This window comes from Rhinolophus sinicus, chromosome 1, assembly GCF_057876585.1.
Source record: "Rhinolophus sinicus isolate RSI-liver-muscle chromosome 1, RSI-T2T, whole genome shotgun sequence".
Lineage (NCBI taxonomy): Eukaryota > Metazoa > Chordata > Mammalia > Chiroptera > Rhinolophidae > Rhinolophus > Rhinolophus sinicus.
The window spans coordinates 189,713,498-189,734,731 of record NC_142501.1 but is presented as its reverse complement, the minus strand read 5'-3'; the positions used below and the strand labels follow the sequence as shown (position 1 = coordinate 189,734,731).

At 35.5% G+C, this 21,234-nt stretch overlaps 1 protein-coding gene and 1 long non-coding RNA gene across 2 annotated transcripts in view; one reads left to right on the top strand and one right to left on the bottom strand.

The window, feature by feature from the left end:
* Positions 1-21,234, top strand: part of NWD2 (NACHT and WD repeat domain containing 2) — a 170,705-nt gene that overhangs the window by 80,893 nt on the left and 68,578 nt on the right. The window contains exon 3 of the mRNA XM_019741957.3: positions 8,536-8,652. Within this exon, the coding sequence (XP_019597516.3) occupies positions 8,536-8,652 (117 nt within the window). The remainder of the gene's footprint in view (positions 1-8,535; positions 8,653-21,234) is intronic.
* Positions 486-10,884, bottom strand: LOC141569360 (uncharacterized). The gene is made up of 3 exons (XR_012492901.2): positions 10,774-10,884; positions 7,530-7,664; positions 486-1,076 (listed from the first exon to the last, which is right to left on the bottom strand). It is a non-coding gene; the product is annotated as an uncharacterized LOC141569360 (long non-coding RNA).

The following is a 21,234-nucleotide window of genomic DNA, read 5'->3' as shown; positions in this document are numbered from 1 at the left end:
TTTGTTTTGCATTCAGATAGTGTCATATGGCATGGAAAAGTTGAGAAGGAAAATATTTTGAAAAAAATTTCAAAGGCTAGCTTTAAAGAAATGATAGTGTGAAGTGGTTGTGAATTCAAATTTGACTATTTTTTAATAAAGCATGAAGTTATTTATTACAGTTTGCTTTATTGTTTGTTCAGTAATCTTGGTACTTAAATAATTATGTCTGATTTCAAGTGGTTAAATTTGTTAGGGCCTTTATTTGCTGGCTTTTTGTTTTCAGACCAATTCAGCATTTTATGCTGAGCATGATAAATCAGCTTCCCTAAGAATATTTTGAAACAAGTTAGATGGTTTTAAGTAAAAAGAGATAAAATCAAATTACTTTCCTGAGCTTTTATACTCAGTGATGAAATAAGTAAAGGCACATAAAATGTGCTGTCAACAAGTTAGTAGTCCAATAAATAGTAAATTAAATTCCAGTGTCTGCATTGCCTGGACATTAGGCTAAAAGCTAAACTTAATTTTTTTAAGTATATAATAAATCTTGTCTTGTTGAGCACTTTGGGTTCCAACTGCATTTTGCCAGTTATTGATCATGCGGATATATGGCATTTCTGTTGGCCCCAAATGGTGTTTTGTATTACATAAGTTACGTGTTTCATTGATTTATTTCCCCTTTGTCTTCAATGGCGCTGGATTTTATCTTTTTTCATCATCTTCCCATAAAGACATTTGAGAAAAACACAATTTAAAGGAGAAAAGCTGGAAACAGGAGAATATTTAAACAAAGCTACGGAAGTAAGGAGATGTGGAGTTATGAAGGTCTGGATGAGGGCAGTAGTGGCCAAACTTAAAGGAAATAACAGAGGGCAAAACTATTACAAAAGACTTCTGCCTGTGGCAAATAAATAATGTGACACTTAGGCTTCTATTTAAAAATATAAGTGACAGTCTTATTTTGACTTTTACCTTGGTCATTTGGTCTGCATATATTTAGTTAGATCTTATTCTTTAGCTCTTTACGTGCCAGGTGCTTGATTTCAATTTATACTGTTCTTGCACTCAAATCTATGAGTAGGGAGATGTAAGACCTGTGGAAAATCACAATACAAATTAAATGTGCAAAGAGTCATTGAGATATAGTTCAATTCACATACCATAAAATTGGCCCGTTGAGACTGTGCAGTTCAGTGGGGTTTTTTTAGTGTATTCCCAGTTGTTTAAACATTACCAAAATCAATTTTAGAACATTTCAACACCCCAGAAAGAACACCAGTGCTTTTTACCTGTGACTCCCTAATTGCCCTACTCCCCTCCTTCTCAGCCCTAATCTAATCTACTTTTTGTCTCTGTAGATCTGCCTATTCTAGACATTGTGTATAAATGGAATCATACAACAGGTGGTCTTTGTGTCTGGCTTCTTTCACTTAGGATAATGTTTCCAAGGCTCATCCATGTGATAGCATGTGTCATAACTGAATTAATTCTTACTACCAAATAATATTCCATTGTATGGATATACCACATTTTATTGATCCATTGATCACTTGATGGACATTTGGATTGTTTCTCCTTTTTTGGCTATTAATAATGCTGCTATGAACATTCATGTTTAAGATTTTGTGTAGACGTATGTTTTTATTTCTCTTGGATATATATCTAGGAGAATTGCTGGGTCGTATGGTAACTATGTTTAACAATTTGAGAAACCGCCAGATGATTTTCCAAAGTGGATGCACCATTTTATATTCCCACCAGCAATGCATGAGTATTACAATTTCTCCATATCCTCATCAATACTTCTCGTTATGTCTTTTTGATTATAGCCATCCTAGTGGGTGTGAAGTGTTCTCATTGTAATTTTAATTTGCATTTCCCTGATAACTAATGATATTGAGCATCTTTTCATGTGTTTATTGGCAATCTGTATTCTGTGAAGAAATGGGTTATTTGTCTTACTGAGTTGTAGGAGTTCCTTATATGTGCTAGATACAAATCCATTATCAAATATGATTTGCAAGTATTTTATTCCAATCTGAAGATGCTCTTTTCACTTTCTTGATGTATCCTTTGAAGCACAAAATTTTTTAATTTTGAGGAAGTTCAATTTATCTTTTTTATTTTAATTACTTGCACTTTGCTGCCATGTCCAAGAAACCACTGTCAAATAATCCAGTCACAAATATTTACCCCTATTTTTAAAAAAAAAAAATAGTTTTATAGTTTTAATTCTTTATGGCTATGAAGTATTTTGTGTTAATTTTGTATATGTTATGAGGTAGGGGGCAAACTTCATTCTTCTGCATGTGGATATCCAGTTATCCCAGAACCATTTGTTGAAAAGACTGTTTATTCCTCATTAAACTGTTTTGGCACCTGTGTTCAAATCAGTTGACCCTAAGTGTGAGGATTTATTTCTGGATTCCCAATTTTATTATATTGACTATCCTTTTGCCAGTGCCACACTGTCTTAATTATTGTAGCTTTGTAGTAAGTTTGAAATCTGGAAGTGTTTTGTTTGTCTTTTACAAGATTGTTGTGATTATTCTGGGTCTCTTGAATTTCCATATGAAATTTAGGATCAGTTTGTCAGTTTCTGTAAATAAGCCAGCTGGGAGTTTCATAGTGACTACATTGAATCTGTAGATTAATTTAGAAAATATTGCAACTTAGTGATGTTAAATCTCCCAATTCTTCTATATGGAATGTCTTTCAACTTATTCAGATCTTTAATTTCTTTCAGGGTTGCTTTGTAATTTTCTAAGTATAAATTTTGCATTTCTTAAATTTATTCCTAAGTTTTTTATTCTTTCTGATACTCTTAAATGGAATTTAAATTTCTGTATTTCATCTTACATTGCTCATTTCTAGTGTATAGAAGTACAGTTGGTTTTTGTATATTGATCTTGCATCCTATGACCTTTCTCAACTCACTAGTTCCAACAGGTTTTTAGTGGTTTCCTTAGGATTTTCAACATACAGTTGATCCTTGAACAATGTGGGTTTGAACTGCCTGGGCCCACTTATATGTTGATATTTTTCAATAAATAACTGTAAATGTATTTTCTCTTCCCTATGATTTTCTTAACATTTTCTTTTCTCTAACTTACTTTATTGTAAGAATAAAATATGTATATACGTAACATGTAAAATGTGTGTTAATTGACTGTTTGTTACTGATAAGGCTTCTGGTCAGCAGTAGGCCATTAGTATTAAGTTTCTGGGAACTCAGAAGTTATATGCAGATTTTTTACTGCATGGGGTGTCAACATCCCTAACCCCCATGTTGTTCAAGGGTCACCTGTACAAGATCATGTTACCTATGAATAAAGATATATCTACTTCTTCCTTTCCTATCTGAATGCATTTTATTTCTTTTTCTTGCCTAATCGTCCTGGCTGGAACCTCCAGTATAGTGTTGAATAGAAGTATTGAGAATGGATTTACTTCTCCTGTTCCTAATACTAGGTGTTGTTTTTTCATACATGCTGCCTTTTCTTCAGTTGAGGAAGTTAATTTCCATTCCTATTAGGTTGGTGCAAAAATAATTGCGGTTTTGCAATTATTTTTAACCTTTTAAACCATAATTACTTTTGCACAAACCTGATAATTTCTTGAGTGTTTTTCTCATGAAGGTGTGTTGGATTTTGTCAAATGTTTTTTTTCTGTGTCGAGATTGTTCGCATGGTTTTTGTTCATTATTCTATTGATATATAGTGTATTACATTTGTTGATTTTCTGATACTAAATCAACCTTGCATTCCCAGAATAAATCCCACCTAGTTGAATTGTATAATTCTTTTTATATGTTGCTGGATTTGATTTTTAGAATTTTTGTTGAAAATGTTTATTTTATATTCATAAGAGTTATTGCTCTGTAGTTTGTGATATTTTTGTCTGGCTTTGGTCTCAGGATTATACTGGTCTTATAGAATAAGTTGGGAAATGTTCTCTTCAAATTTGGGGAAAACTGAAGAATTGGTATCACTTCTTTAAATGCTTGGTAGAATTCACCAGTTCATCTGGAATTAATTAAGCTTTTCTTTTTGTGCAGTTTTTTAAATTACTATTTAATCTCTTTACTTGTTGAAAATGTCTTTAAAATTTTCTATTTTTGTCTTGAGTTAATTTACATAACTTGTGTCTCTCTGGGAATTTGTCCATGTCATCTAAGTAATTTCATTCATTGGCATACAGTTGTTCATAGTATTATCTAATAATTTTTTTTCTCTAAGGTCAATAGTAATTACCTCTGTTTTACTCGATTTTAGTAATTTGAGTCTTCTCTCTCTCTCTCTCTCTCTCTCTCTCTCTTTTTTTATTTTTTGTCAATCCAGCTAAAGTTTTGTCTTTGTTTATCTCTTCAAAGAAACAACTTTTGGTTTCAGTGATTATTTTTCTAGTCTTTCATTAATTTCCATTGTAATCTATTTCTTCCCTCTGCTTCCTTACCTTGCTCATGCTTGTTCTTTTTCTGTTGTGTTAATGAAGAATGTTAGATTATTGATTTGAGATCTTCTTTAATATAGGTATTTCCAGCTATAAATTTTCTTCTAAGTACTGCTTTAACTGCATCCCATAAGTTTTGGTATGTTGTGTCTTTGTTTTCATTCATCTCAAAGTATGTTTTAATTGCCCTTGTGATTTCTTGTTTGACTTATTGGTTATTTAATATTTGTTAATTTTCATATATTTGTGCATTTCCCAAATTTCTTTCTATTATTGACTTCTAATATCATTGCATATGTTCGGAGAACACACTTTATATGATTTAAATCTTTTTAAGTTTTTTGAATCTTGTTTTATTATCTAATATATATGTTCTATCCTGGAAAATGTTCTCTGTGTACTTAACAAGAATGTATATTCGGTTGTTATTGTATAGATTATTCTACAGATAAGCTATAGCTATTTGGTTTACAGTATTGTTCCAGTCTTCTAGTTTTTTGTTATCTTCTTCCTAGTTTTTTCTTCCCATTACTGAATGTGAGATATCAAGTTTCCATTTATTATATTTGAATTGTCTACTTCTCCCTGCATGTCTGTCAGTTTGTGCTTCATGTATTTTAAGAGTCTGTTGTTAGTTGCAAATACAGTTATAATTGTTATATCTTCCTAATGGATTGACCCTTTTATCGTAAAATGTCCCTCTTTATCTCTAGTTACATTTTATGTTTTAAAATCTTTTTTATTTGATATTAGTATAGACATGCAAGCTTTCTTATAGTTGCTGTTTGTGTGATATATCTTGCCTTTCCTTTTACTTTCAACCTTTTTGAAGCAAAAGTGTCTCCTATAGACCACAGATAGTTGGGTCTTGTTTTTATCCAGTCTGCCTTTGATCTCTGCCAATCCAATCACACTTAATGGTATTATTTATACGAAGTCTTGACAATTAATTTCTCGAACTTGTTGCAACGATGTTGCTAACCTTTTTTGATATCAGAGGGATTGGTCATTATGAATTTGTACCAACTAGACAAACAGTTAACCAAGTTTACTATTTGGAAGTGCTGAAAAGGCTGCATGTAAAAGTTAGAAAACCTGAATTTTTTGCCAACAATTCATGGCTCTTGCATCACAACAATGCACCAGCTCACGCAGCACTGTTTGTGAGGGAGTTTTTAGCCAGTAAACAAATAACTATATTGGAACACCCTTCCTACTCACCTGATCTGGCCCCCAGTGACTTCTTTCTTTACCCGAAGATAAAGGAAATATTGAAAGGAAGACATTTTGATGACATTCAGGACATCAAGGCTAATACGATGACCACTCTGATGGCCATTCCAGAAAAAGAGTTCCAAAATTGCTTTGAAGAGTGGATTAGGTGCTGGTATCTGTACATAGCTTCCCAAGGAGAGTACTTCAAAGGTTACCATAGTGATATTCAGCAATGAGGCATGTAACACTTTTTCTAGGATGAGTTCGTGAAGTTAATTGTCAGACCGCATATAGTTGGTTGGATTTATAATCTGCCACTTTACTTTTACTTTCCTTTTTTTTTTTCAATTTAGAGCTTATAAATGGCTTATTTCTTGAATTTTCCACTTAATATTTTTGGGCCATGGTTAGCTGTGGGTAACTGAAACCACAAAAGCAAAATCATGGATAAGGGGGAACTATTGTAGTTCTTCTAAGTGTTCTGGTTCTGCTGTAACATCTCAACTTCCGGAAATTGGTTGCCAGATAAAAATTTTCAGAGCCCTTCTAAAGGTTAAGATTTCAACAGAAAAAAAAAGATATATACACATACATGTTTTATTATATACTAAGAACAATAAAAAGTGTCATCAAGTGAACAAAAGAATACAAATTATAGTAGTAATTAATAGCTTCAAAAAGCCCTTAAGCCACCGTGGCGTTTGGTGCAAGATACAGAACTCAAAATGGCATCATATAGCCATTAATCAGAGGTTTAGGTAGTTCTCCCATAACAGCAACCTATATTCTGGAGAAGCTGACTTTTCATGAACTCTGTAGGGGCTCATGTGTTAGGCCTCATAAAATAATGATAGCTTTCACATCTAGGGGGAATTACTTTCTTTTTCTGCGTATCTCAGGTCTTTTGTGTTCCTCCATTCCTTTTACTTCTTTGCTTTGTAGTAAGTGAATATTTTATAGCATAACATTTTAATTCCTTTAATGACTTTTTACAATATTTCTTAGTTTCTTTGTAGTTATTTTAAGGCATATACATCTTAACTTACGAGAACCTACTTATAATTTATACTAACTTAATTCCAGTGAGCTATACCAAGATTACTCCTATATAGCTCTTTTCCCTTTTCTCCTTTTTTTGTGCTATTCTTGTTACATATGTGATATCTATATGTTACAAACCCAGTGACATATTGTTATCATTATTACTTTATATAATTTTATGTCATTGAAAGAAGATGAGAGAAGAGCAGGTATATATTTATAACTTTTATTATTAATCTTCATATTTACTATTTGTTTCTCTTCATTTGTTCTAAATCAGACCTTCCCTTAGATATATCTAAGCAGTGTCAGCGAAAAGCATGGAGACTAGGTTCTGTGTATGGTTGTTGGGTGTACATGGCACAACTAAGAGTTATCATTAACATTGCAGTAGGTTTGTCTGTTTATTTTGATAATTTATTGGAAGATGGTGGAAGGTGTATGAAGCTCAGTAGTTTGCAGTTCTCTCCAATTAAACGTTCTGTGATGGCAAAGCATTCTGTATATGCACTTTCCAATATGGGAATCAGTAGCCACATGTGGCTATTGAACACTTGAAGAACGGAATTTTTAATTTTAATTAACATTTTATTTTAAATACCCACAGCTAAAGACTCTCCTATTGCACAATGATGTTATGATCTCAGATATCCCCTTCCTTAATATTGTGATTAAATCTTGTAAACTAGATTAGAGGGAAGAACCCCAAAATTAGTACTGACAGTTTCATATAAAACTCATGGACTGAGCTATGGGAATATTTTTTAAAGAAGCTGTTATGTCTTTATCAGTCATCTAAACACTTAAATACAAGTAAGCAGAATCTGGTACAAACACACCTGTGTGGGGCCATGGCCTGGGAAGTACACAAAGTCCCTGGGATCTGGTTGGGGCGCAGTGGAGGACCCCTGCTCTGTGCTTCCATCTTACTGAGTGCCACACAAATAGCCAGTAAGGAAGGGAGGTTCTTTTTTCTGCTTATGGGAAACAAGGAAAAGAAAAAGGCATCTTCAAAGCTAAAATTGGAAACATTTTCCTTATGCAGATAGCAGTTGAGTAAAGGGAATGAAACCCATACTGCTCTCCACAGCACATTTTTCAAAGAGTGTACTGGTGAAAGTTTTACAGACTCTCAGAATCTTCCCTTGTATGTAGTCTTTGAAGTAAAGAGATAGAAGCGCTTATTATCCTCACTTCTTAGTAAGGCATACCTTTCATTGTTTTCCAATACATGTTTTTCAGACATATATTGATGAAAGCTGAACTGCTTATAGTTAAAACAAAAATGTCTGTCCCTATGTGATAAACCATGATAATGACAGGGTTTTTTCTTTAAAAAAATATCTAGATGTTTAACTTCACGTCAGTATATGTTAATGCCTATTGTTTTCCCTTCTCATATTAAGACATTCAGTAACATTATATATACACTATTATTTACTTGTCTCAAATAATGTGGTAACCATGTCCCAGATGCTTTCAAACATTTTGCTTTTTTTGAAATCCTGTTACCGTTTCAATACAATAAAAGCCTACACTGTAGAGCCTCTGACATTTAACATTTCATTTTCTCTGGGCCCACGTCAACCATGTAATCAGGAACATAAGAAATTGTAATGTTCATCTCCAATCCACTTTGGGATCTATATATATATATATATATATATATATATATATATATATATATCTTCCGATGGATCTTTAAAATCATTTTCCCTCTCTAAGGGGAAAAACGTTGCAAAGAGAAAAGTTAAAAGTCATGTTAACATTGTGAATATCAATAAAGCCTATAGATAAATAAAACTTTCCCGCAGGTGAATTAATGCTGCCTCCTTTGGTTCCCAGGTCATAGATCTGTACTGGGGAGTGGACGAGGATGAGTGGCACAGCCCCGAGCTCCAGAAGACCCGCATGAAGCTGCTGGAGGATTGTTTGAAAACTTCTGCAGGTCCATGTTTTGTTGTGGGTATAAAAAACTAATGCTTTATATTAAATTGTAGATGAATGTGAGAATTCTTGCTGATTTGGGATTCTTAAGGGGCTTTTTAAATGAGAGGAAGATACTTGCTTTTCTACATGTACTTAAATTTTTTAAACTTTCTCCTTGCCCTCAGCGTGTGAGACAAAACCCTCAGCTGTCTGTAAAAAGCACTGCAAATTAGTGGTGAATAATTGGAAATGGTAATCGAAGGGATGATTTGGGTTTGACAACACTTTGCACAACGCCTTGTAATCAGCAATAAGGATTACTATGTCAGTCCTACAATAATTATCCTAAATTTTCTTATATTAGGATAGTAATGTATTTCATCATAGCGAATCTGTTTCTCAACATTAGAATTTCTAACATTTTTTAAAACACAGTGGCTGAAACATTGCAAAAGTAAACCAAATCTGCCAATAGGAAATAATGTCCTGTGGGGGGAAAATGTTTTTGCAGTGATTTTTCAGCTATATTGCACATTATTAGCTACACATTCAATCACTGACTTAATTTAGCTTAAGAAAGAACCTTATCTTGAATCCGAACAGATCCTCCCAGTTGATAGGGAAGTTGCCCTTTTCAACACGGGACGTTTTGAGTCTGATGGATGAGGGGTAAAACTAGTTAATGCTATGAAGAAAATACCAAATCATACAATTAAAAGCCAGGTTCAGTGTATCAACAAGAGAGCTTTTAGTACTTATTTGCATACCCATCTATGTTCAGCTCCACATAGGATTAAGGCAGAGAGGATAACAGAAATCTGACCAGTTGATAGTAAAGTTCTTATGGATAATAAAGCACATAAAAGCTTTATAATACAGTATTTTTGTTATCAGTATAAGGATAAATTATTAATTGATTCACCAGCTACTTACTGAACGCTGTGCCAGAGGCTGCTCTTAGTGCAGGGGATGGGGTAGGTTGACCTATGTGAAATGGTCATTTTGTCACACAGTTTCTTATGATTTCACCTTAGAACTGAACTTACATGAAACTTTCTCCCCTCACGGAACTGGTATTCTTATGTAGGAGTAAGGGAAGAGGGCGAGCAAAAATCAAAGAAACAATAGGTCAGATGGTGATAAGTGATATAGAGAAAAATACAGAAAGGAAGGAGGAGAGGGAACAGCAGTGAGGTGAGAGATGTTATTTTCAATAGAGTGGTTGGGGAAGGCCTCACTGAAAAGGTGACTTCACAGGGGAGACAGGAAAGGGCAGGAAAGAACCGGGAGGATATTCCAGATCAGAGCATTCCAGGCACAATCAGGGAACAGCTACACAGGCCGTGTGCCAGAGCAGTGTGAGCAGAAGGGAAGGGTGTGGGAGTGGAGGCCATGTCATGGGGCTTTGTTATCTTGATGTTGGCTGTAAAGATTTCACCTTTACTTTGAATGGCATAAGAAGCTACAGAGAGTTTTGAGCAGGAGACTGACGTGCTCTGACATATTTTAAGGCCTACTATGGCTCCTGGGGGTAGGAGAGAAGGCAGAACAGGGAGACACGTTAGAAAGCTAATGCAATAAGCCAAACAAGACAAATATGTGGTTTTGGGAGGCTGGACAATGGACATCCATAAATAGCACCCTGTGGTCTGAACAGAATGCAAAATGTCCTGAAAGCCATGCTAGATATCTGAAGAGCTAGTGGTGGCAAAGGAATTCAGATATTTTCTATGGATCTGCAGAAGATAGAACAAGGACCAAGTAGTGGATGGCACTTAAAAGGAGACAGATCTCAGCTCCAGGTGAAGGAAATAGAGGATATAGCGTGTGAACTACGTCCCTCCTCTCTCCTCCTCCCTTTTTCCTCATTCCTCCCTCCTCCCTCCTCTCTCCTCCTCCTTCCCTTTGGTTTTGGAGTCATGTATCCCCTGGATGCTAACTGACATGTATGTCATAGCTGTGTGACACTGGAGGAGTTTTTTACTACTCTAAGCCTTAGTCTCCTGATCTGTAAAAATGAAGATGATGATGATAGTCATCTACCTCCTGGAGTCATTCTGACAATTAAGAGAGACTACAGGGCATTTATAGTGTCTCATGTAGAGTAACTAGTAAGTGGTGGTGGTGATTTGTTGGTATAGTCACTGTCCTCACCTCACAAAGCTGTCTAAAGATGAAATCACCTAGCTCAACTTGGAATGAGTACATCACAAAAAAAGTTGTCATCAAAGCGGAGAATACAAACCCTCTGGCAGGCATGAGTGCTGTAGAAGAGATTCAAACATTGGAAGACAAGTTAGAACAGATTCCATCATGCTTAGAAAGCCAGATTTGGGACGTATAAAGGGCTGTGGGGATGCCCTGTAAATCTCAGTTGCTCTGATTTCCATAGCTCTATCCTGATCAAGCCTCAGAAGTTCAGGAATGAGAGAGACATTCTCCCCCTTTTGTTACCCTGTAGAGTGTCAGACCCAAACTAACCAAAATTAGTCACGGTCATGAATGCCAACAATTTTCTGGTAGGGAAATGAATAAGTCAAAGACTTTGCAAGTTAGTGCAGGTTCTGAGAACAAAGATTAACTGATGAAACATCAGTAACAACTTTATTGAAGGTACACAAATCATGTATCCTTCCTTCTGTTCCCTGTTTCATATCGAAACTCAGGACAACCAAGAACTTGTAGACAGAGCTAGGGATTATTCACCCTGGTGATACTAAATCACTAAAGGCTTATCTTACTGCTTATAGGACAAGGGACGGCTCTCGTGGCCTTTCCTGTTGTAACTATGGTAACAGTGGGCATATTGTGTCACTTTTGAGCTCCAGTTTCCTTGCACAATGCTCCCTGGTGACATTTCTCGAAGTCATGTTGACCCCTGTGGGCTGCAAAGTGTGGCCTGTTACTTCCCTGGATGGTAAAGTCTTTGGCAAGAAAATTCACCATTGCTGAAAGAAAAAATGTTTTTATATCTTCAAAGGCTTCACAGATATTAACCCTTATGTGAGAGACAAGTAAATTCAGGGCCAGACAATGCTTTCATTTTACATCCCCAGGGAATTGGGAACTTAAATGTTGTATGCATTTGGCTCTTTTTAACTTCATTTCCTAAAAGCTGTCCTTTGGGATATGGCCTGAGATCCTAGAGACATGCAATCTGTGCCTGCAAGGAGGACAGGGTGATAGACTAAGGCGCCCAGACATGTATCCAGTCCCACTTTCAGAATATTAACTCAGGAGACATGTCGTACTGAGAAGACATCATGTCTACTGAGGAAGAACAGCATTTGTGCATGTGTACAGCAAAAAGAACACAGAGTGGGAAAAACCCCGAATTTTTATTTCACAGCCTGAGTTAGAGTCCTGGTTCTGACAGGGCAGGTCCCTAACCTCACCACGTTTTAATGATCACATCCATAAAATGGGGAAATGATAACAGCTAAACTAAAAGTAAAGGTAAATGTTGAATAAACATCAAAGGTTTGCTGTGGGATTATGTGAGACTTCTTTGTAAACTATAAGGGACTACACAATCATTAGTTATTATTAAATTGCAATTTAAGTCATTTTTAAATGAGAATAAAATGTTTTAATTCATTCTGGACATTTATGTGATATTGGGAAATTTTGCCTTTGAAAATGATGATAGTCTAAATGTACAAAGTATTAAGACTTATTTCAGACAGTATAATGTGAAAAAGTCAAATAATAAGGGGTTTTTTAGTTCATTCTTAACAAACTTCGTAAAACGCAGAGAGTATAAACTTGCTAGATTGGGATTTACTTAGTAAGAACTTTACCTGCTCCCAAAGAGCCATTTTAAACAGGACTTCAGTGAACAGGGAGACAGCTCGCAGTTAAGTCCAAAGTCACTGTTTGCTGCTCCTGTGAAATGCAGAGAATTGCCTCCACCTTCACCAAGTACAGAAAATTCAACAGAATCTTCCCCACCAATCAGTCCCACCCACTTAGTCCACAAAAAATTGTTACGAAGGGGGAGAGGCATATTGCCTTTTGGAGAGAGTAAAGTCTATGTAAATGCCACCTATCTCATCCCTGTCCCTCTTTATGATGTGTGTTTAGGGGGAGAGGGGTTTCCTCCAAATATGGAGTACCCCAAGGAAATTGCCAGCAGAGTTTGAGCATTAACTCTAGACCTTGAGCAAAGTCTAGCCTCGTGGCAGAAGTTGATAAAAGTGAGTGCTCTGCTGGCTTGAAGAACTGGAGTTCGAAAAGCTTAAATACAGCATTCGGGGGGCGGGGGGCTGCCCCTAGGTGTGTGGGAGCTCTAGGGAATCCAGACAGTATCTCACTACATCCCCTCAATCCACGGTGTAACTGATGTGGAGATTTCCTGGAAGAGACACACTGGCAGGCGACCCTAGGAACGTCAAGCCAGGCCTGTGCATCCAATAAGGGGCAGGGGACTAGTTACCACTGTAAGAGACAGGTAAGAGGAGATTCCATGACTGCACATTCAGAGGGGCATTCCCATGTCTTACATTCAGGAAAAAGAGAATGCTGCCTGCTGTATGCTTTGTGAATTCCCAGAAGTCTCAGGAAGACAAAGCCACATAGTATCCTCACTAGGGCTACCAGATCACACAGATATAAACAGAGATAATTTTCTCAGCATTGGATAGAAAGCAGCCAAGGTCAGAACAGTGGACTACTGACATTCTTACCTTAATGTAAGTGGACACCAGAGCAGACTTACATCCCCACCCCAATATACACACAGAGTCCATCAGTGGCACAGGATAGAGAATGGAGAGCAGGCTTGGCTTTTACTTACCACCATCAGCTCCTGGCATCTGCACTTAAGAACAGTATGCGAAGTGGGAAGGAGGACACTTAGAGATCTACATGTTTGGAGTAGGTTAGATTTTAAACCAGAAATACGGAAATTTAAGGGATTAAACTGAGAAAGCCATCATTATTCAGCAAGTTTCAGTTTTGCCAGTAGGCACAAGAATAAACACAAGACAAAGCAAAGTCCATAGCAGCAAGTTTCAGTTTTGCCAGTAGGCACAAGAATAAACACAAGACAAAGCAAAGTCCATAGCTGTTACTGGTAAAAACTAAACCATTGCATATTTGTACATCACTGAGTGACACTACTGAATTAAACCTACAGTGTATAGATTAGTACTTTATCTCTCAACTGTGTCACCACTCTTCCTTCAGAGTTAAATCATGCCTACTTGACAGTTCAGACTCAGTTTAGTTTCTTACTTTCAATAATTGTCAGTTAAAGAAAATTGTACAGTGAGAGTTCTTAAATCATTGAATTTAAAGAAAGAATTACAGTATTTTTATAACAGTTCACTTTGGAAAATATTTTATCCACATTCCAATATATGATTAATTTACCACTTTAGGTATACTAAACAAAGTACATACATAAAAAATTAAAACGTGTTCAATCTTGGTTTCTACTTTAACAAAATGTACAAGTGTTTTGTATGAGTTAGTCCTCACATATATAAGCACAGGTTTACTAACCAAAATGTACTAAAAAGCGAAAATAGTCATTGATTTTAACAGGAAAATCATCTAAATTAAAATAAAAATTAAAACCTCAGATTTTCCAAGTATGTTTTTTTTGTAATATCAAGATAAACAAGGACTTTTTTACATATAAAATTAAGCGTGTCCAGTTGAAATCAACTAGTCATCATAGTTCTAAAATAGGTTCCAATTAGGCTTCCGTAATAAATTGGTTCCAATAATCAATTATTTGATTATTACCAAAAGAATGTTAGAATGGAATGTACTTTTACATTAACATTGAAAACAATGCTAGTTGTCTCATTGGTAGAAACCGAGAGAGAGGCATTTAGTTAATGGTTGCTAACAAAGTATTTCCACAATAAATTCTGATTAATACATAACCTATTTCCATAGTTTAAGCCATTGTTTCACAGTTTATGTATGACAGACTATTTTTGTGTGGTAGAAGGAGATATGGAGAAAAGTGAACTGGAGAGCAGCCAACCTCTTTATAACTTAATTGGTAAGAAAAATGTTTACTTAAAACTATAGTCCAAAGGACGTCTGCCTCTAAGTAAAACTGCAACAACTTAAAACAATTAAATTATAAACATGTTATGTTTAAAGAGACAGTAGCGATTTGGAGACAAGATTAGACAAACTTAATTTCTAGAGTGGAACGTCCTTTCATGGTGAGCTGGCTTTATAGATAGAGTAGCCCCAAAAGCATGAACAGTTTTCTCCATGAGAAATTTGCAAGCATTGGGCAGCATGGGATGATAGAGAGCTGGGATGGAAAAGCAGAGGAAAGTCTTCCACAGTCTCTTGGTGCTTGGGAGACAAAGTTCACTAGACCCTAACATGAAGATTCAACAAGTCTTGCTACTGAAACATTTTAATTCAAAGTAAACTGCATCCAGTTCAAATACTGGAGGAACTAACATGATTAGCCTCTTGTCAGCATAGAAAAGGAACCCCTAAATAACAGCTTTTAAAAAATACAATGCCCAGAATACAATGAAAATTACAAGATATGCAAAGAATCAAGAAAATATGATCAATAAAAAAAGGTAGACAGACAATAGAAGTCAACTCCCCAGATGACCAAGATGATGGCAGTCAAAAACTGTTACAAATGTGTTAATGGAAATATAGGAAAAGATAGGTAAAATATATGAGAAGATGGATAATTTCAACAAAGAAATGGAATGTTTAAAAAATCAGCTGGATATTTTAAAACTAAAAGATACAATATCTAAAACAGAAAATGCTTAATAGTAGATGGGCTTAATAGTAGACAGAACACAGTTTAAGACTGAATTAGTGAACTCAAAGACAAGTCAACAGAAAATTTCCAAATGGAAGCACAGATTTTTAAAAAAGAATAGGAAAAACAGAATAAAGCAGAAGCAACATGTGAGGTATCATCAGTCTCCCATTTATGTAATTGGAGTCCCAGGAAAAGAGACAGAGGATGGGAGAGAAGTAACAAGTGAGAATTTTCCAAAACTGTTGAAAGACATCAATCCATGCAGATTGAAGAAGCACAGTAAACTCCAAGCAAGAAAATTGCACCTGGGCAATTAATTTTATAGTAAACTGCTTAAAACCAAAAGTAAAAGGGAAAAAAAAAACCTTTAAATCCATCAGAAGAAGAAAAAAATCATTACCTTCAGAAAAACAAGGAGACCGTCAGTTCACTTTTTAATAGAGAAGCTCTTGAAGTCAAAAGATAATTGAATCACATCTTTAAAAAGCTACCAGGAATAAAATGGCCAAGCTAGATTGTTGTACCTAGTGAAAGTATCCTGCAAAAGTGAAGATGAAATAAAAACATTGTCAGGCAAAAACAGAAATACTTTGTCATCAACTAACCCACATATAAAGAAAAAATAAAAGATATTTTTCTGCCTTAGGGAAAATGACCACAAATAAAAGCTCAAATCCATAAGAAGTAATTAAGGGCACTGGAAAAGGTAATATGAAGGAATGTTGACTGTATTAAGCAACAGTAATAATGCTTTATAGGGATTATCTCATTTTATTATGCTTCACTGATGTCTTCAATTTGTTTAAAACAAAAAAGGTAACAAGACCATCCACCAGCAAAAAGATACAATTTGCCTTTTTGTAATACTTTATTGTGGTGGTCTGGAACAGCTCAAAGGGCAAAACAGCTCAAAGGCAAAAGGGACACATGTAGTTAACCTCTTTTAAAGGTATTTGGGAAGTGATAAAAGTAGAAATTTAAGCTGAACTATAATAACAGTGAATATTGTCATATCCCTCTATATAGGAAAACCACGAAAGAGGAATACAAAAAGATACAAATAAAAATCTCATGGAAGAGAAAAAATAGAATAAAAGTAATTTCTCTAAGAGAAGGCTGGAAAAGAAGAATAAAGAATGGATGGAACCAATAGAAAGATAATATAAGCCCAACTATTTCATTAGATGTAAATAGACTAAACACTGCAATTAAAATAGAGATTAAATTATATAGTATATACTGATCAAAAAAAGTTATATCAGTATTACACAGTAGGCTTTAAGAAGATAAATGGACATTTCATAATGATAAATTTATAAACATCTAATAACATGGCTTCAAAATATATAAAGCAAAACTTGTCAGAACTAAAAGAGGATTAGACAAACCCATAATAACAGTTGGAGATTTTTACAAACTTATTTTAGTATCTGAGTCAGGGGTGTCCAAACTTTTTTCAATGTTTTTTACCAAGGGCCATATGCGGTAAAATACACAAACAGCCGGGCCACTCACTAGAGGTGAAGTACGTATTGCCTCACCTGGTTTATTTAAGTAAACTAAATATGTTTTTGGAATTTGCTGCGGGCCAATTGAAAATGGATTGCGGGCCGCAGTTTGGACACCCCTGATCTGAGTGAACAAGCAGAAAACAAAAATCAGTAAGTATATAGAAGATTTGAATAACATGATTTATTCACAATGACCTAATTGACATTTATAGAATGCTACAACCAATAACTACAGAGTATACCTTTTATTCTATTACACATAGAACATTTGCTAAAGTATATAGTATGATCCACCCCCATGGTAATAACACAAGTCTCAACAAATTTCAAAGGATGGAAATCATTAAATTTGTGTTCTGACCTCCATGGGATTAAACACTAATAAAACAACTGAAAGATAACTACAAAATCTCTAAATATGTAGAAGTTAAGCAACATAGTTCTAAATAACCATGGTTCAAAGAAATATCCAAGGGAAATTAAAAAATATTTTTATTAGTTTCAGGTGTACAAAACAATGTACTCGTTAAACATTTACACCCCTCACAAAGTGATAACCCCCAATTTGAACTGAACTTAAATGAAAATAACATATTAAGATAGGTGGGATTCAGCTAAAGCAATGCTTAGAAAAAATAGAAGGAAATGCAGTGTTAAATCTGTGTATTAAACAATGGGATATTACTCAGACATAAGGTGAAATACTGCTGTCTGTGACAACATGGATAGATCTTGAGCATATAATGCTAAGTGAAATAAATGAAAAAAGTTGAGAACCATATGATTTCACTAATATGTGGGGTATAAAACTGAAAGCAACAAACGAACAAGACAAACCAAAAGTCATAGACACAAACAACAGTTTAGTGGTTACCAGAGGGAAAGTGGGGAGGAGGGAGGTGGTAAAGGGGGTCAAATATATGGTGACAAAAGGAGAGTTGGCTTTGGGTGGTGAACACACAATGCAATATACAGATGATGTATTACAGAATTGTAAACTTGAAACCTATTAACTTTATTAATCAATGTCACCCCAATACATTTAATAAGAAAATAAATGTCTATTAGAAAAGAGTTTGGAAATTAATGATTTAATTGTCCATCTCAAGAAGCTAGAAAAAGAAAATAATATTAAACCGAAAGAGATTAAAAGAAAAAGGCACATTCATCAGAATGCAACAGCTCTTTCTTAAAACACTTTCAAAGATTCTCAACACTATTTGTAGCTCTAAGGATGAAAGAATGATAGGACTTTAGAGCTGGAAAGAGTACTGAGATCAAGTAACTAAGTAGTTTAAAATCCTACATTTTACAAGCTTAAAATTGACACCCGAAAAACTGAGGAAATCCACTATTTCCTCAGCTCTGAAATATGCCAGGTGCTGTGCTGAACATTTTTTATATATTATTATACCAACCTACTGAGGCCATTATTTTTCAAGCTTTATCCATGAGGACACTGAGACTTAAGTAGGTTTGGTAATTTGCCTGAAGTCTTCAAAGATGGAGCCAGAATTCCAACCTAGGTCTCTTTAATTCCAAAGTGCATAATCTTCCTACAGCAAGACCCTAAATGGTTTAATTTAGAGGCCATAGTGAGGTCTAACCCAAGTCCCTTTCTCCCAGTCTATTCTTCCACTATAATGCCCTGTTTCTGGTCTGTGGAATTCTTTCATATACAGTTGAATGAGTCAGCTAAAATAATCATTGGTCTAGTGTGCAATGTACTTTTCTCCAGTGGGCAATGAAGCTATGCTGCCCAATGCTTAAGATTTCTTAAGCCAACCATTAAATTCTATGATAAACTTTGTCTTTTTAATCTAATTTCCCTGGACAGAGAAACATGAAGCTGCCAAAATCTGTACTTGGAAATGCCAGACATGTAAATTAGGAAAACATCATGAAGATTTCTTAGATTTTTTTCCCCCTCATGCTTACCCTGTAACTACTCACAGTACAAGGTACAAGTCTACTATACCAAACCAACCTACAGTCTGGCAGTTCTGGAAATGCACATATCACAGTGTTGCTCAGTAAAACAACCAGCAAATCAATATAGTGCCTGTCATGTATAAGACTCTATGTAAGTTCTCTGAGCAATGCCTGAGTACTCTGTGCTCAGAGGTACAAAAGTAAGGAACATCTGTCCTCATGAGCCCCTACCTAAACAGGGAGAGATGTGTATGCAGTTAAGTATGATACAATTTGAGAAATCCGATAATATGGTGTCATGCAAGTGCTATGGGAGCCAAATGGAGAAAGTGACTCTCTGTTTTATTCTGACTGACTCCATTATTCTGACTCGGGGGGTCAAAAAAGACCTCCAGGGGAAGTGATGTTCGCACTGAAGCTTGAAGGACTAGGAGCTCTCCATCTAGTCCATAGGTCCAGGGCAGGGGATGTGAAAGTGCCTTCATTGTCCAGAGACGACAGGTTCCTGAATGTAGTTAGAATGTAGGCTTAATGACAGGGCACTGGGGAACACGGGTCAGGAAATGTAGCTTGAGGCCAGACCTTAGAAATAAGTTTCAGCTTACACTTGTTAGCAGTAAAGAGGACACTCGGTTCAGATTTGTCTCTCTGGAGGTAGCGTTGTGAAGAGGCTAGAGGAGAGATGCCTTACTAGGAGCCCAGCTAAGGTCACGACCCAGGCAAAAGATAATCCGGTGTGGTGAGAGATGAAATATAGAGGCAGGCATAGATTAGAGACAGTTAAGAAATAGAATTGATGTTGAATATTTAAATATGGGGGTAAGGAGTCAGATAAGTCAAATGTGATTATGTTAATTAATTCCCAGAGTTATTAGCTCTTCCGTCCATCTTACCCTCGTAGGTGCTTAAGTATACACAGGGAAACACCTATGATAGAGTCACCTACAATCCAGATTTACAAAACATAATTATTTTCTGAAAATAAAATCTATATTAACCCTAAGCGTGTGTAATGTTCTTCATTACTCACAATCTCTGTGTTTTCTTTCTCACTCTTTTCTATTGGGCAGTATGGGGGGACAGTGGAGCTAGTAACCGAGAGTGAATAAGGAGCAAGGTGAATTACAAGATCAGTGTGGGCCATTAAAATTCAACACTTATTCTCTTACTGGTTTTTACTTTTCTTCTTTAAAGTATCGGGCAGATCAATTTTGTAAATGTCTATCATGGGCCAAATGCAAATTCAATGCTGGCTGTGCAGGTCAAGACAGGTGTTCTCCCAGCTTAGAAATATGTACATATATGGGACCGCCTTGTGGGACTTCTCTATTTTATGGTGCCTTCTAAATTCTCAGCTGTCCATAGCAGCCCCTGAAAGACCAGGAGGTCCTTCTCTTCCTGTTCTCTCCCTTCCTTAGCATCTGAGATGCTGGAGGATGTGCAGATCTAGTTGTGGGATTACATTTGCTTCCTGACCCCTTTCCTGCTTTGCTATGACAAGTTGCAAAACCATCTTTCTAGCCATTCTGCAGGTATGAACCAAATGGTTTGGGGCAATTTAAATGTTTCAGCGTTTCTATTTATTTTCACATATATCTAACTATAAAAGAGGTGATACTTTTAGCTATTTAATTTTAACTTGGGGGAAGGGAATCTCTGCTTATTTTTACTTAGCTCAGCATTTACACATTATCTATTATAGGAAAACATATTGTTATTAAAAATGAATGCTCCAGTTTTTCCAAATGTATCATTTAGATTGTTTCTGGACTAGAATCAAATACTCATATGCCACCAGCAATATTATACATAATTTAAAATGTATCTCTTCATGCAAATGTATTAACCATGGTGCTTTCCCTTAACTATAAAATTATTTCCTTGCCCCAAAATGGGTGCAAGCTTGTGGATTTTTATCCAGCTTTGGAAGATGTAGCTGAGTAAGAGGCTTTGAATTATGTCCCTGTGAAAATGGATATTAATTGGTCTCCAACCTGAGTCAGTTAGAAATACAGAGGTGACCTTGATTAACCAACAACAGGGAAGCAGTTGTATCTTTTTTTTCCATGTTTTAATTTCTTAATATATTTTTTTATGTTTTAAAAGGAATTCTCCAAATGAAGGGTGATAATAGGGAGAGAATCCAAATTAGTTACTGTTGTTTAATGGAAGAAAAGAGAAGGTTATTGCAAACAATTTCAGATACAGAGTATACTTGGCAGACAGCTCTCCAAGGAGGAGAAGAAAGATGTATTTGTTATTGCCTATAGCATCCTCAATGAAGTACTGGACTCAACTTTTTCCAAAATGTAACAGATGAGATAAGCATGAAAAGAATCTAGATTAGTCATTAAATCCATCTCTATACCACATTTCTTCAAGACAGAAAGAATAATGAGATTAAAGGTT